General features: G+C 36.3%; 1 protein-coding gene across 1 annotated transcript; it reads left to right on the top strand.

Moving 5' to 3' along the window:
- Window positions 1–6,688: 6,688 nt before the first annotated feature.
- On the top strand, window positions 6,689–14,180 carry LOC118750582 (the record flags this gene model as incomplete). The annotated part of the gene is made up of 7 exons (XM_036485319.1): window positions 6,689–6,747; window positions 6,832–7,293; window positions 7,374–7,719; window positions 11,257–11,394; window positions 11,469–11,899; window positions 12,039–12,046; window positions 14,136–14,180. Coding segments are annotated over exons 2-7 (1,362 nt in total), but the record flags the coding sequence as incomplete, so codon positions are not given.
- Between the last annotated feature and the right edge of the window lie 597 nt (window positions 14,181–14,777).

The following is a 14,777-nucleotide window of genomic DNA, read 5'->3' as shown; positions in this document are numbered from 1 at the left end:
ACTTTAAAATGTCTATACCGGCTAATTTTGGATCGTTCATTTCAAAAATCACATTAACATATTTGTAAAGCTTTGAACTTTGCCGTCATTCAGGGTCCCTTATAATGATCAGTGATATCCTGAGTGTTTAAAAAAAGTTATCTCGACTAATTTAATTTTTTGTTTTGGTAAAATATATTCCAAAACTATGAATAATACCTAATACCATTGCAAGCACATTTTACTACGGGCAGGGGCGAACGCAGAAATTTTTTTCGGGAGGGGTCTAAAAATTATTATTATTTTTTTTTTTCATTTAATCAGTTGCACCAAATATGCGTTTCGGTGGTACAAAATGTCTATATTTTTTTCAATAAATTCGAGTTATTACATATGTATGCATGAAAAATGTGAAATATCATTTCTCTACTGATTCGACTTAAAAGAAAATATTGTAATCAGTATTTCTTTATTCGCAACTTCTATATTTCTGTGGATTCTAAGTAAAGCTTAACCATCTAATCTTTGTTCCCTAGTTTTACTTCGTAAATATGATTCAAGCTTAAGAAGGAGCGTTCACTGGAAATAAGTGTCACAGGAAGTGTTGGCCCTATCTGCAAGAATCGGTGTACCTTTAGGTACAGTGATTGATTGCAAACATCAGGAGCGTCTAGGAATGGTGTTGGACTATGCTCCGTAGGTACATTGATAAGATGCCTGTAAAGAAACATAATAAGGGTATTCATCAAACCTTATAAACCGTATAAAATTATAATTGTGTAAACTTTGGAAATCAACTGTCAAAATTTGTATGGAAACTCGTTTACACATTTCAAATAAATTTCTACAACGATATCACTGAATAATCTTGATAACCTGAAGACAATGTAACTCTGTCGCAAGTGTATACAAAAAGAGAGTATGGGGCGTTCATGTAACAGAGCTCTTAAATTTTAAGAATTCCTGCTTGATAAAGCTATCGGTTTAGATGAATACCGCAAATATTAATTTAAATATTAGCATGGCATTTGAATTTAAATGTAGAAAATTACCTTTGACACATTTTAACACATGATAATTGAAATGTCAAATTACGTTTAGTCGAAGGCGGAAATGTAAAAGCAGCATCCGGTGCCCACGGACATTCAAGGAGCTCATAATTCTCGTTATCGCTTAGTTTACGGTGACCAAAATTTGACGCATCATTAAGCGGAACCTGCAAGGACGTGGATATATAAATTCGGTTGCAGAGAACTTAAATCTTGATTTTCGTGACGCAGAGGGTTGTGAAATTACCGGCATATTGAAAACAATGAGGGTGTTGATTTTTTAAACTTAGGGAACGACCATTTTTGGGCCTTAATCAAACTACGCCTAAACGTTAATATTCATACATGCTAGTAAAATTCCAATAAGTTTTTCTCTATCTCATCATTACGTCCTGAGAACTGTGGGACTCGGGTAACTTATAGCCCACTTTCACCAAGACCTGTTTTAATTTCTATGTTAATAATGCCCGTAGGCATTAACTGCAGTTAAGGCGTGGTGGAAATGAACTCTTACTCTGGAATCAGCTGCACCAAGTTTCCCAGCGCCGGAGCGTATTCATTTTTTCCGTACTTGACACTCGTCAGATGAATTTTCGGCTGTTTGTGAAAATTCTGCAGCCGGAGGTGCAGAAGTTTTCAATTTAAAATAGTTCGTTATTTTTACAGAATGCATTCGGTACGTAGCACTTTTTGCTCTGGTGATTCAGCGACATTGAAAATACACTTTTTCTCCCAAATAGATATGTAAATTAATTCCAATTACTTCTCCCCTTTCGAAAACCTTAAAACGCAAACCAAAATGTGCATATAGTATATATGTAGTACTTTTAGGGATTATGTAAAGTATGTATGTATATAAAGTGGTGTTACCAGAGCATCTAGACGGAGAGCTCATGTCCAAAAAACCCATCATTCTTCAGATCGATTGAAATTTTTTGTGAGCTTAGCTTGTTATCTATATATATAAATGTGAATGTCTGTTTGTTTATTACCTTATAACTTTTGAGCCACGACACGGAATCGCGCGAAACTTGGCAGACTTATTTGCTTTTACCCCGAGAAGGTTATAGGTATGGTCTCATTTGAAAATATGTCGTAAATTTCGCAAGGGGGCGTGGCACTGCCAATAGACCTGCAAATATTTAATCAGCTAAAACTTCGGAACCATAAGTCGAAAGAATTTGCAATTTGGTACGAAGACATGCCTACGGGAGGCGCTTATTGTAAGGTATATATAAAAGAGAGCGCGGCACATGAACTTGAAATTTGGTATGCAAACATATCTATGGTAGGTGCTTATAGTAAGGTATATATAAATTAGTTTGTAAAAGGGGGCGTAGCACATAACATGGGCGTGGAAGTTCTTATCAGCCATAACTTCGGAATCACAAATCACGTGACCCCTTTAATTCCTTCTGATATGCCTTTAGAATTTAAAAAACTTCAGTTTCCAGTTCACTTAGCTTTTTCAATGACAATAAAAAAGGATGCCTTAAAATAAAACCAACTCTTTATCGAAAATAAAATTTATGATAATTGCATTGGAAAATGCATCTATGTTAATAGATGCATTGAAGTACTAAAACGTGCTGCGGAATAATATTAGAGTAAGAAATTAGATAGTTAAAATTTAATTATTACAATACAACTTTGGTATTTCAACTATTATATAATTTATTAAAACTATTTTATTATAAACATATTATTGCTTTTGATTTCATAGCACCCCAGCTAAACAACTATTCTACGTTATTATGCTATCACGGCTATATTAAAATTCGAGAAGAAATGAAATATAACATCGTTACATAAAAAATTTTTCATATTTGTATAAATACGTGCGGTGAAACCCGCGGGTAAAAGCTAGTATGCATATAAATTGATATCAGGAGGGCTGGCTGCTGAACAACGTACTTCATATGACTTGAAATTTGGACAGAATTTTAACTAAAGTATATAGAAAACTAGCTTTTACCCGCGGGTTTCACCCCACCCCCGAAGGAATTATAGGGGTCGTGTGGCTTGTGGTTACGAAGTTATGGCAAAAAATTCCAAGCCTATGTTAAGTGCTACGCCCCTTTTACAAACTCATTTATATATACCTTACTATAAGCACCTACCATAGATATGTCTGCATACCAAATGTTATGTTTATGTGACTTATGGTTCCGAAGTTATAACTGGTAAAATATTCCACGCCTTTGGGATTTGCCGCCCCCTTCCACAGTCTTATTCATATATATACCTTACTATAACCACCTACCATAGATACCTGAATACAACATTTCAAGTTCATGTGACTTATGTTCCGAAGTTATGACTGACTAAAAATTCCACGCCTATGTTATCTGCCACGCCTCCTTTTACAAACTCATTTACATATGCCTTAAGATAAGCATCTACTATAGATATGTTTGCATACCAAATTTCAAGTTCATGTGACTTACGGTTCCGAAGTTAGAGCTGATTAAATAATTCACGCCCCTGGGAGGTGCCACGCCTCCTTTTCCAATACCGCCAATTTTTTCCCATGAGTATGGAATTAATTTTATTTATCTCGACAGCAAGTTCCAATGCTCTACCACAAATATTTCAAGAGATATACAATATGAAAATATTAGTAAGTATAGGAGGTGCCACGCCCTGTTTTCCAGCATTGCCCATTTTTCTCTATGCCTATAACCTTCCCGGGGTAAAAGCAAATAAGTGTGCAAAGTTTCGTGCGATTCCGTGCCGCGGTTCAGAAGTTATAAGGTAATAAGCAAACAGACATTCACATTTATATATAAAGGTGAATTCAAGTTTGCCTGCCAATTCTTATGGTCTTAAAGTAATTCCAGCCTATGTTGAAAGTGCATTGTTGCAAGTATAAGTCAACATACTTCAGACATGGTGTCCGTGAGTGCGGGCGCGGGGCAGAAAACGTATATCGTTAAAATGCCATGGCGTATGAGTTACACAGTGCGACAGCCATTTTACACTTTTGAAGCGACCTAGCAGAGATTGGTCATCTGGTCGAGTTATACACGAAACGGCCATTAAAAAGTTTCTAACACCCCCAAAATCTGGATTTAAGGCCAAAAAACCGTTTTTTCAGTTTCTTCTTAAAAAAAATTAATTAAAAAACCAATTTTCAACCGATTTCAAAATTCTCAACGGTTTTGGGTAGAGAATTGTTGACACTTTCGAAATATATATAGTGTTTTATTCATTTGAAAAAAGTATGATATGTTTTTAAGCCAGAAGTTGAAATTTTTGGAAATTTCATCCGGTTTTCCGGTTTCGACGTCATTTTTTTGCCACTAATTGACAATGAATGAACCTCTTTGGGCATGTGTCATCGAGAGGCATTCATTACTTAATTATACCACTTTTTTATTTTTGGAAAGGACTTAAAGTTTTCAAGTTATGCAGCATAATCCAAAATTTCATGTTTTGGTCTCAAACGTCCTATAGGGGTACTGTGCGTAAGTTAAGAAATTGGTTAAGTTTAAGGACATTGATGGTTTTTTAAGTAACAAATAGTAATTTTTAGCGATAGTTAGATTAAAAACATATATATCAGTAGTCGCAAACAATAATGACCTAAGTCGAGATATGTCGGTTTGTCCAATTAATCTTCGTTTAACAGAGCAATAATGCACTTTTATTTTTAATGTTTATCATATACTTGATTTAGAATGAGGGTTTGGTAAATATATACTACTAATTCGAGACTTTGGGCGTTTTCTGCAACCTTTTTTATGGCATTATTTCTGACTTTGAACTGAGAAACGATACCGATATGAATACAATTTTTTCCTGTAAAGCTGATGAAATCGGCCACCTAGTTCGTAGCTAGACTGACCAAGATTATCCAAATGAGAATGCCAAAAATGGATCTTGATGGACATTTTGCATACAATTTCTAAATTAGTTTCCGAGAATTCTTGAACCACTTCCTTGTATATTGAACTTTCTTCATTTACAAGATAGCTATTACCCATAGAGATGAAACTCAGCTGTATTTTCTACTTGTTTCATCAATCGTCAGATTGCGAATCTGGTTATTAATGCAGTCACTAAAACGTCATATTCTTAATAAACTTCGCGTAATTAATTACACGGGATCATTCGCTCCAAAAAAATTGAAATGTGTGATAAACACAACCGGTTTTGTTACGTGTGTGGCTTGTTTATTGGCAAGCCACATCGCTCGGAGTTTAAAAAGAATCAAGCAGTGGTTCACTCCTTCAACGACTTGTTTAAACTCTCATACGTTGAAAGTGCTTGGTATGAACCCGAAAGTGTTTGCTCGACGTGCTCTGCAGTACTAAAGAAAGTGAAATCCGGTAAGTGTTATATCCAGCATTTGTTATTTGAGACTCCCATGACTTGGCATTATCAACCGTATCACAAGTCGAAAGATTGCTACTTCTGCCAAACAGATACCGTTGGCCATCACTACAAAACTCGCAATCTCATAAAATATGCTAATGTGTTGACTGTATCGAGACCAACCCCGAAAGAAAACACAGGGGAGCCAACTGCAAACGGACAAGCAGACCCTTGCAGCGAGTTCCCGATTGAAAAAAATGAGGACTCGTCGTATGTTCCAAATCGGGCAGTAGTAAAGAAACGACATTTTATATCTAGCCAAGATTATAGTGATCTTAGTCGAGATTTGAATCTGTCTTATAGAGAAACAGAGATCCTGGGTTCACGAATAAAGCAGTGGAATGTAGTGGATGATGACTTTAAAGCAATGATGGGCAAAACGCTACTCGCGAGTAGCGTCTGCGTCGCAGCGCTTATACGTATCCAGAAACGACGCAGCGAATTTCACTTCAGTCTGCTTTCAGTTTTCATGAGAGTAACACCACGCTTCGCCGTTGAATATTTTTATTCGTAATTTTAGCGCGTTGGTGCCACCTATATATGTAACAATGCCCAAAATGGCTGCGTATGAGTGCCAATTATAGTTTTTGGTTTTAAGAAAAGCCAATAATGCCCAATGCTTGTTACGTGGTAATACGACTACTTGGAATCGTACTTTTAATATAAGGCAGCATTATTTGTCATGGTAAAAAAGTCAAACTGCCGAACTGTGTAAACCAATTTAAAGTGTTTTGTAATGGGTTTTATGTATATATGTATGTACGATACGGCAATTTAATATATTGAGTATACTTAATTGAATACTGAGTTTTTTACAAAGTTTAGAAATTTTAAATTCGTGAATTTTGTTGTTGAATAAACCATCATTTTTTAAAACATTAGTTTAATGAAATTAAATTAAAAAAACTTTTCATGCGCGTACATATGTACTTATAAAAATTAATTCATAATTCATTATTTGAAATTATTTCTTCATTATTTTTTTATTATATTTTATTATTTTCGTTTCATGTTCATAATACAAATTAAATATAAATTTGTAAGAGCGTTTTCTAACACGCGCAAAAAACGACGCACTTTTGTACAATATAGAAAAGTGGCAACTGTTACTCAGCGCGATTCACGAATACCATGACAAAATGAGACTGTATTGGTGTGCCCATCTATGCTTTAAAGTGACATTCACACGAAACTTAGACTTATCGTCATTCGAAGAAGTTTTTAAGGCTGATGATATAGACAATAAACTTGTATATTGTATATGTGGATGGATTGTTTGCTGCCTTCGATCACGTGTACTGCGCAAAAGATTGGCGATTATTTCTGGACGGTTCTTGCAAAAGTAAGTATTTTATTTATCATAAGTGTGAGAAAACCAAAATTAAGCAATATTAAAAAATTTACGTTTAATTCACGAAATTCGTAGGTCTGAAAGTAGTATTAATTCACAACGAGAATCAGTTGCCAACAGTTCCAATAGCATACGCTACTGATATGAAAGAGACGTATCAAACGATGGAAAAGATTTTACGATTAATCAATTACAATAAACATCAATGGCAAATTGTCTCAGACCTCAAAGTTCTGACAATACTTCTGGGAATGCAAGGAGGCTACACTAAGCATCCGTGCTATTTCTGCGAATGGGACAGTCGTGCCAAGGATCCTTACAAGTGTAGCGTGTGGCCTCCGAGAAAGGGGTTTCAAATTGGAATTAAAAATGTTCTCAATATCCCATTAGTAAAACCTGATAACATTATCTTGCCGCCATTGGACCTAAAGTTGGGCTACATGAAACAATTTGTAAAACGACTCGACAAAAACAGCGAGTCATTTCTGCACCTGGAAACAGTTTTTCCCAAACTTAGTGATGCTAAAATAAAAGAAGGTACCTACTTTCGAAGAATTTGCCGACTATTAATTTTTTCGAAAACGCATCTGCAACCATTTTAATTCTTTACTTTACAGGCATTTTCATCGGACCCCGGATTCGCAAGCTGATGATTGATGAGAATTTTGTCGAAAAACTGAACGAAGTAGAAAAGAGAGCATGGCTGAGTTTTATCTCTTTATGTCATAACTATCTTGGAAATGAAAGAAGTTCTAATTATAAGGAAGTGGTTCAAGAGTTTTTGGAAGCTTATGGAGAAATGGGATGCAAAATGTCAATCAAGATACATTTTTTGCACTCTCACTTGGATTTCTTCCCGGATAATCTGGGTCAGTTTAGCGACGAGCAAGGTGAACGATTTCACCAGGAAATCTCGGCAATCGCTAATTACTGCTGGTCGCTCAAACGTGAAACCGACGACCTGTATTATAAGCGCAAAAGATCCAGGAAACATTTTTACTTCGAATTGGTTGAGGTATGTAGTTAGCGAGCATCTTAAAGTGGTTTTTTTTTGTATCTTGATTGACATTTTGCATCCCATTTCTACATAAGCTTCCAAAAGTAATTAGCTAACGTCTTAACCATTGTTAAACATTTCCCATTGTTTTGTATAAAGTGTTCTAATGAGTGCAAAATTTTATGAAAAATATATATGTTATCAATCTAACTATCGCTAAAAACGACTGTTTGCTATCTAAAGGTTCACTTGCGCAGCCAAATTTATATTTTTGACTTAGAGTTAACATTAAATGAAGGCTGAAACTCGTACGGTTTAGACAACTTTTCAAATTAACATTGAGTTAAAAAGATAACTGGCTGTCGTGCAATGATTTTTTCATGTAAAATGCTAAAAATGGGGGTTTTTGTGAAATTTTTGTATGGGGAACCCCACAGGTAGGGTCTTAGGGGGGGTTCCACTGGCATGGGTGGGTCGGCCCTACAAAGTTAGTGGGGGTCGGTCATACATTTAAATACGATTGGGGCACTCTAAATGGGTCAACTTAGGATTTTTCAAGCTTTGGCGCTCAAGGTCAAAAGTACGAAGTCGGGACATCAGAATTGGTTTTAGAGGTATGCTTCCTTCGGCAAAGTATCTTATTTTGATCCCTAAAATACGATTTTCCTTGTCACTTGGGTGATTTTCAAATCGACCCGCCTTCTAATACATAGTACATAGTACATAGTGTAGGGCGCTTGAGACCAAAAAATTTGATTTTGGATTATGCTGCATATCTTGAAAACTTGAAGTCCTTTCCCAAAAAAAAAAACACTTGTGTAATTAAGTAGTGAATGCCTCTCGATGACACATGCCCAAAGAAGTTCATTCATTGTCAATTAGTGGCAAAAAAATTACGTCGAAACCGGAAAAACCGAAAAAATTTTCAAAAAATTCAACTTCTCGCGTGAAAAACATCTCATACCCCTCGCAAATGAACAAAACACTGTATATATTTCGAAAGTGTCAACAGTTCTCTGCCCAAAACCGTTGAGAATTTAAAAAACGGTTGAAAATAAGATTTTTAATGATTTTTTTTTCAACGAAAACTCTGAAAAAAACGGTTTTTTGGCCTTAAATCCAGATTTTGGGGGTGTTACAAATCCTTTGAAGGGTGTTTCGTGGATAACTCGACCAGATGAACAATCTCTACTAGGTCGCTTCAAAAGTGTATTCAATTTTGTTTTTTTTGTAGCACTGTGTTATCTATCAACATCAATATTTAGTCCGGTTATGCTTCCAAGCTTGTGCTCATTCACCTCGGTTTGTTCTTTATTTGCAGATTTTGCGAATAGTTGAAAATTCGTACAAACTTTTACGGAAATAAAAACAGTATTGCTTTTGTTTACGTAAATAACTAAATACAAAGAGAGAAATTTCTTAAAATTTTCCGCAGGCATTTCGGGAGGGGTTTGAACCCCCAAAACCCCTACCTGCGTTCGCCCCTGACTACGGGTAAAGAATTTTGCTTTCAGCTGCCATTTGTTAGTATTTTATACCTACATAGAAGGTAAACTTCAACCCTGCCTCTAGGCAGCGAGACCCATGTACACACCTACAAATCATGCATCGCGTGCGTGGAAGTCAACTCGCGGGAAATTCCCCCGATTTGCAGGGAATTTCGGTTTAGGTGGCAATCGGGGATTGGAGAGTTTCAAGCGGAGAATTAGGTATGTGTGTTATGTTGGCAACTTAAAGTAACCAAATTAGACGACTATGTTAATTTTTAACCATTTGTCGCTTTTTGGAGCGAATTTTTTTCAATTTGAATCCCAATATCTCCACAACAAGACTTTCCTCAGATATAAGCTATATACCAAATAAAAGCTAAGGTTTTAGGCTGCACTTGAAAAAATCTAGACTAAAATCGACTTACCAGTTTTTGAGAAAGTTCCCGAAATATGTGTTTCCAGCAGGCCAATTTTTAGTTTTCCGGCGATAACTATATGACATATTTATATTTTATAAACGCAAAGGACAACATTAGATAGTCTGTCTTAACACCTTTGTACTGATATCCACATCAATGCGTTGGTCAATGGTATGAAATTAGTAGTGAGGCCTCAGTGGTAGTTTAAAAAATAGCTTTTTTCGAATTTTAGGCACCAGCCACGCGCAAATCGGTATACGAATCGAAACATTCTGAAACAAAACCTTCTTCGCGATTCTGTCGGTGCGAATCTGTTCCGATAAAAATTACAACAATGCCGACCATAATTTTAAACGAGGAACCACACACTTGTACGATTTTGCTGCAGCGATTTATTCGAACATTCACAGTTCTTCCTTTGCTCGTGCCGAAATCGCAGACTGCCGCGTTTTGAGAACGAAAAATGCCAATAGAAGGATTTTACAATATTAAATCAAAATTGAACGTAAGAAAGCAAAACATATTTGATGTAGAAATGGGTAGGTTCAGAAGGCGCAGAAGTTGAGCAACCGTTGCTAAAAAAATCAGTGATCATAATGCGCCTTCTGAATTCAAAACCCACAACATGTTGTCTCAAATGATCATAAAAATATTATGATTATCTAACACGCAACTGTTCAGTTGATCAGAAGTGCAAAACAACGCGTTCAGAAGGTGCAATCGCAACAGTTATTGAGCTATTGCGCCTTCTGAACGTGCCTAATGTTAAGAGTTTTATTTTTGTTGAAAAATACTTTTTGTTTGTCTATAAATTGTCAGTTTTTGCTGCGATGTGTGCGTACTTGCGTTTTCGAAGCAGTAAAGTCTGAAGCATCAAAACGGCGCGGATTCGTTGCGACAGAATTGCATAGGTGTGTGGATGCCTTAATTCCTGAAAGTTTGAAAAAAAATAAATGAAGGTACGTACAGAGGCTACACACATCGCAGAGCATCTCGTAGTGGATACACGAATCAAAATGAATATAGCTCTATATCTTTCCAACTAGTAGCCGGAACTCAATATATAAGGTATCGTTAGAAACCTAACACTAACTATGTAGGGTGTACCCACATACCCCCTTAAATCGGCAAAAGGAAAAAAATGTTTTTTCTTTCCCAACCCTTTAGCCTAATTTTTACGTGAACGGATAATCGTTTATGTAACTTTTATATGTTTTCTAGACACACTCTGCAAGGCCTTTCTAACGATACCTCATACATGTCCAATGGACATCTGGATAAAAACTTCCAAGTCTCGTGTATATATAAGCGACTCATTTCAGCATGCTATTGTGGCTGCATTTTTCACTCGCGCGCACTGCCGTCCGCTGTGATAAGCGAGTCATTTCAGCATGCTACTGTAGCTGTTTTGGTCACTCGCGCGCACTGCCGTGCGCTGTGATAAGACAAACCCAAGTAATTTTGACCGCGAACTGAGCTATGTATAATGTACCTATATGATTGATATTGACTAGAAATGTTTATGTAGATACAATTTCACTTTTCTGCTTTAAGTGATATTTTTAGACAATATCTTTTGCTTCATTTTTTCCAGAATCGCAGAAGATGAGTGGGAAAATCCACATCCTTGCAATAAAGATCCTGATCTGTTGGAGAACAAGTGGGGCCTACTCAATACCTTTTATTTGACAGCGGCCTCCATCATGCAGGCTGGTTGTGATATATTGCCAAAGTAGCACTATAATCTTTATGTTATCTTTTCGTTTCTTCTATCGTAGTTGTAAATGTTTCTACATATTTTCACAGAAGTGCACCGTTCCGCACATTCACGGCAATGTGGTGGATAATTGCAGTTATAATACCCAACTCTTACACTGCTAATTTGGCTGCATTTTTGACCAGCTCAAAAATGGAGGATAGTGTTACAGACATCAAGAGTCTGGCGGAGCAGACAGCTATAAAGTTTGGCACTATGGAAGGTGGCAGTACGTATACGCTGTTTGCCGAGTCGAACGAGACTGTATATCGTCTGGCCTTCAATATGATGAACAATGAAGATCCCTCGGCGTACACCAAGGATAATAAAGAAGGAGTGGAACGAGTGTTAAAAAATAATGGATCATATATGTTTCTAATGGAGACAACTAGCTTGGAGTACAATATTGAGCGCAATTGCCAGCTCCGCATAGTAGGCGAGAAATTCGGAGAAAAACATTACGCCATAGCAGTGCCTTTTGGTAAGTGTTTAAAACATATAATTTAGAGTCTAAAAATCTAAACAAACATCGATGCATCAGAAACATCGATGTTTGCTATATAATACATCGATTTATTTTTGCTGTGCTTCATAATTTTTCATTAAAGAAATCTTATTAGGGTTACATGTTAGCTAAAGAATTTTAGAACGTGCTGAACAGTTTTCTGTGGTTCATAATTATTCAAAGAACAGTTAATTTGAAGCAGTTTCATCGAAAAAATTTGGAATTCCATACCCGCTCTCTATAGTAGGGGAGCCCAAGAGAGCCGAGCATTGGGTAGCTGATCAGAATAATAAAAAAAATTTGACAGGTGGATTTACTCGAGCGAGATTAAGAAATGGTGGGTTAACTACATCCTGAAAAGTGTGCATTTCAATAATCTGACGATTTGAGCGTGACACAAGGGATTGGGAGGGTCGCAAACTTGCAAAACGAAACGTTACCTTGACATTCTCGAGCGCGATTAATTTTTTTTATTATGAAGCAAACAGCTCAAGGATAATGGGAAGTATATCGTCCCTGAAATATAGAAACAGTGTAAATGCCATATACACTATTATTTGATAATCGCATCATCGGATAGACAATCCTTTACCCTATTAGAAAAATCTTTAGTTTTCTTAAATATCTTATTCGAAATTTTATAATAACAATGTAGTGTAGTGTGCCCGACCCACACTTAGCACCTGCGGTTCATATTGCTAAGTCGGCGTGTTTGTTGTGATCTTCCTGTGTGGCATACTTACCAGTGCACTTGATGCCACATGCGGAACACGCGTCACGGCTAGCACTATCGTTGAGCGTACGGCGCCGCATGAGGTACACTTGATGCTTGCTTTTGCAAGAGCAAGATCAGATTACCGAGCGTACATATGTATGTGGGTCAGCGCCACGATCCAGAAAATAAAGGTCGCGCCATTCGCGGACCGCTAACCCTCTCTTCGTCCATTGTGCAAGAAACATCGATTTTTATTAATTTGAATCGGCATCCTTACAATAAATTATGTATTCATAGAAAGTCCATAAAATACACCAATAAAAATTTGGTGCCTTTTCAAATTCAAAACTTGGCAATACTGCCTTTTGTTCGATGCTTCTTCTTTTTCTTGTCGAGTTCGTCTTGCTCTCTCATTCTGGTATATTTTGACGTCACGGCCAGTTGCTCTCAGCTCGATAGGCGCAATCTTGTATTCTATAATTCTTGGGTCAGCGCACATGTACCACATGTATGTACATAAACATGTCAATGCAAAATAGTAAGTAAGCATTTTGATTAGAAGTAGGGGAAATAGGGAGTGACCAATGTGATTGGTCACTCATAGAAATAAAAATTTAGATTTTAAACATATAAAAGACGGCGTTGAGCCGAAATAAAGTCATTCTTGTGATAAGACTCAAGCATGTATGTATTATCAGAATCAAATCGTGCATTTTAATGTAAGGACCAAATCGGCTGGAGAGCTAAGAAAATACTCACAGCCTGACAGGGAAATAATATATTGAATTCCTGCCCTAAAATATAGTCAGGCTAATATAAAAACATTACAGTAGGTTATATTATATACTAATTCGCGAAAAAACGAGATTTTATAATAACAGTGTAGGTACTACAATTGTTTACAAATAGTTAGGGAGTTCACAAGGTGTTGTATACTGTCGTACTGTTGTATGTCATAAACTTTAAACGGCGAGAACTATATTTAAGGAATTCGCAAGCTAACATAAAAGTTTTATTATGAAATTTCACACAATTAAAAAATAGTTGGTGGTGATTTCAAATCCTCTAAACATTTATTTAGCCGTTAAAACTTTACAACATACAACAATACGACAAGTACGACACCTTGTGAACCACCCAAGTGTATGGCGCACTTGAGAAAATGCCAAAGAAATTGTTGTAATATTAAAATAACGTTAGAATATTTTACTTAATTATATGGCTGCTAACCCTGTTGACGTTTGGACGTTTTTTGTGTAAAAAATGACGTTTTTTAACTTCCCAGTAATTTTTCTTTGTTACTAACTTTTATAAGTAGAAGTGATTTTGAATTATTTTCTTAATTATTCTTTACAATCTTTGTGTTTTGCTGCAGCTGCTTCCTCCAAAGGTTCTTTTTTGGATTCTTGAGGTTACGAGGCTTGCTGTAATGATGCAATTGCACATTAAAAGCCAAATCAGGTAGAGCCGATCTATTGCAGCAGGCACGCTCGCAAAAGCGTCAAAAAAGCTGTGCAGCATAAAACGCCAGAAAAAAGTAGGCGACTTGTTTAAGACTTCATTGAAAATGTACTGAGCGCAAAAAATACTGAAATATTAGGTCCATTCAATAACTTTTCCGGTAAGTACTTGCATCGAGAGCGTAAAAGAAAAATAGAGAGTAAAATTGAGAGCAAGAGAAAATTTTCAGAAAAAGTCATTGAACGCAAAACTAGTAAAACTTGCAACTTACACTGAGAAAAAGGATTAGTTTCGACAACTAAAGATATTAAGTTCCCGAATTTTGACAATATTTGGGAACTGTTACCAAGGATTGGGAACTATTACCATGGGTTGGTAATTATAACTAAATATATCAAAGCTTCTAATATTCACCTAGGTTGTACAAAATCGTTAACTTAGTTGAAGGGTTTGGTAAATACTAATAAATATTTTTTTGAAGCATATTTCTACAAATTCCATTCAACTTAACGTATGGTTCATAAAAGGATATCATTAAGCTCTGCTAATACAGATAAGCTTTCTCTCAACACATGTATTAGTCATAGTTACCAAATCTTAGTTGAGGCAACCACGATTTGGTTTGAGAGCGGAACATATTCATGCTTGTGAGCCACCCCTAAAGTATGCTGAGCGCTC

This window comes from Rhagoletis pomonella, unplaced genomic scaffold, assembly GCF_013731165.1.
Source record: "Rhagoletis pomonella isolate Grant_MI unplaced genomic scaffold, Rhpom_1.0 Rhpom_scaffold_00309, whole genome shotgun sequence".
Lineage (NCBI taxonomy): Eukaryota > Metazoa > Arthropoda > Insecta > Diptera > Tephritidae > Rhagoletis > Rhagoletis pomonella.
This window is presented reverse-complemented; position numbering and strand designations above follow the sequence as displayed.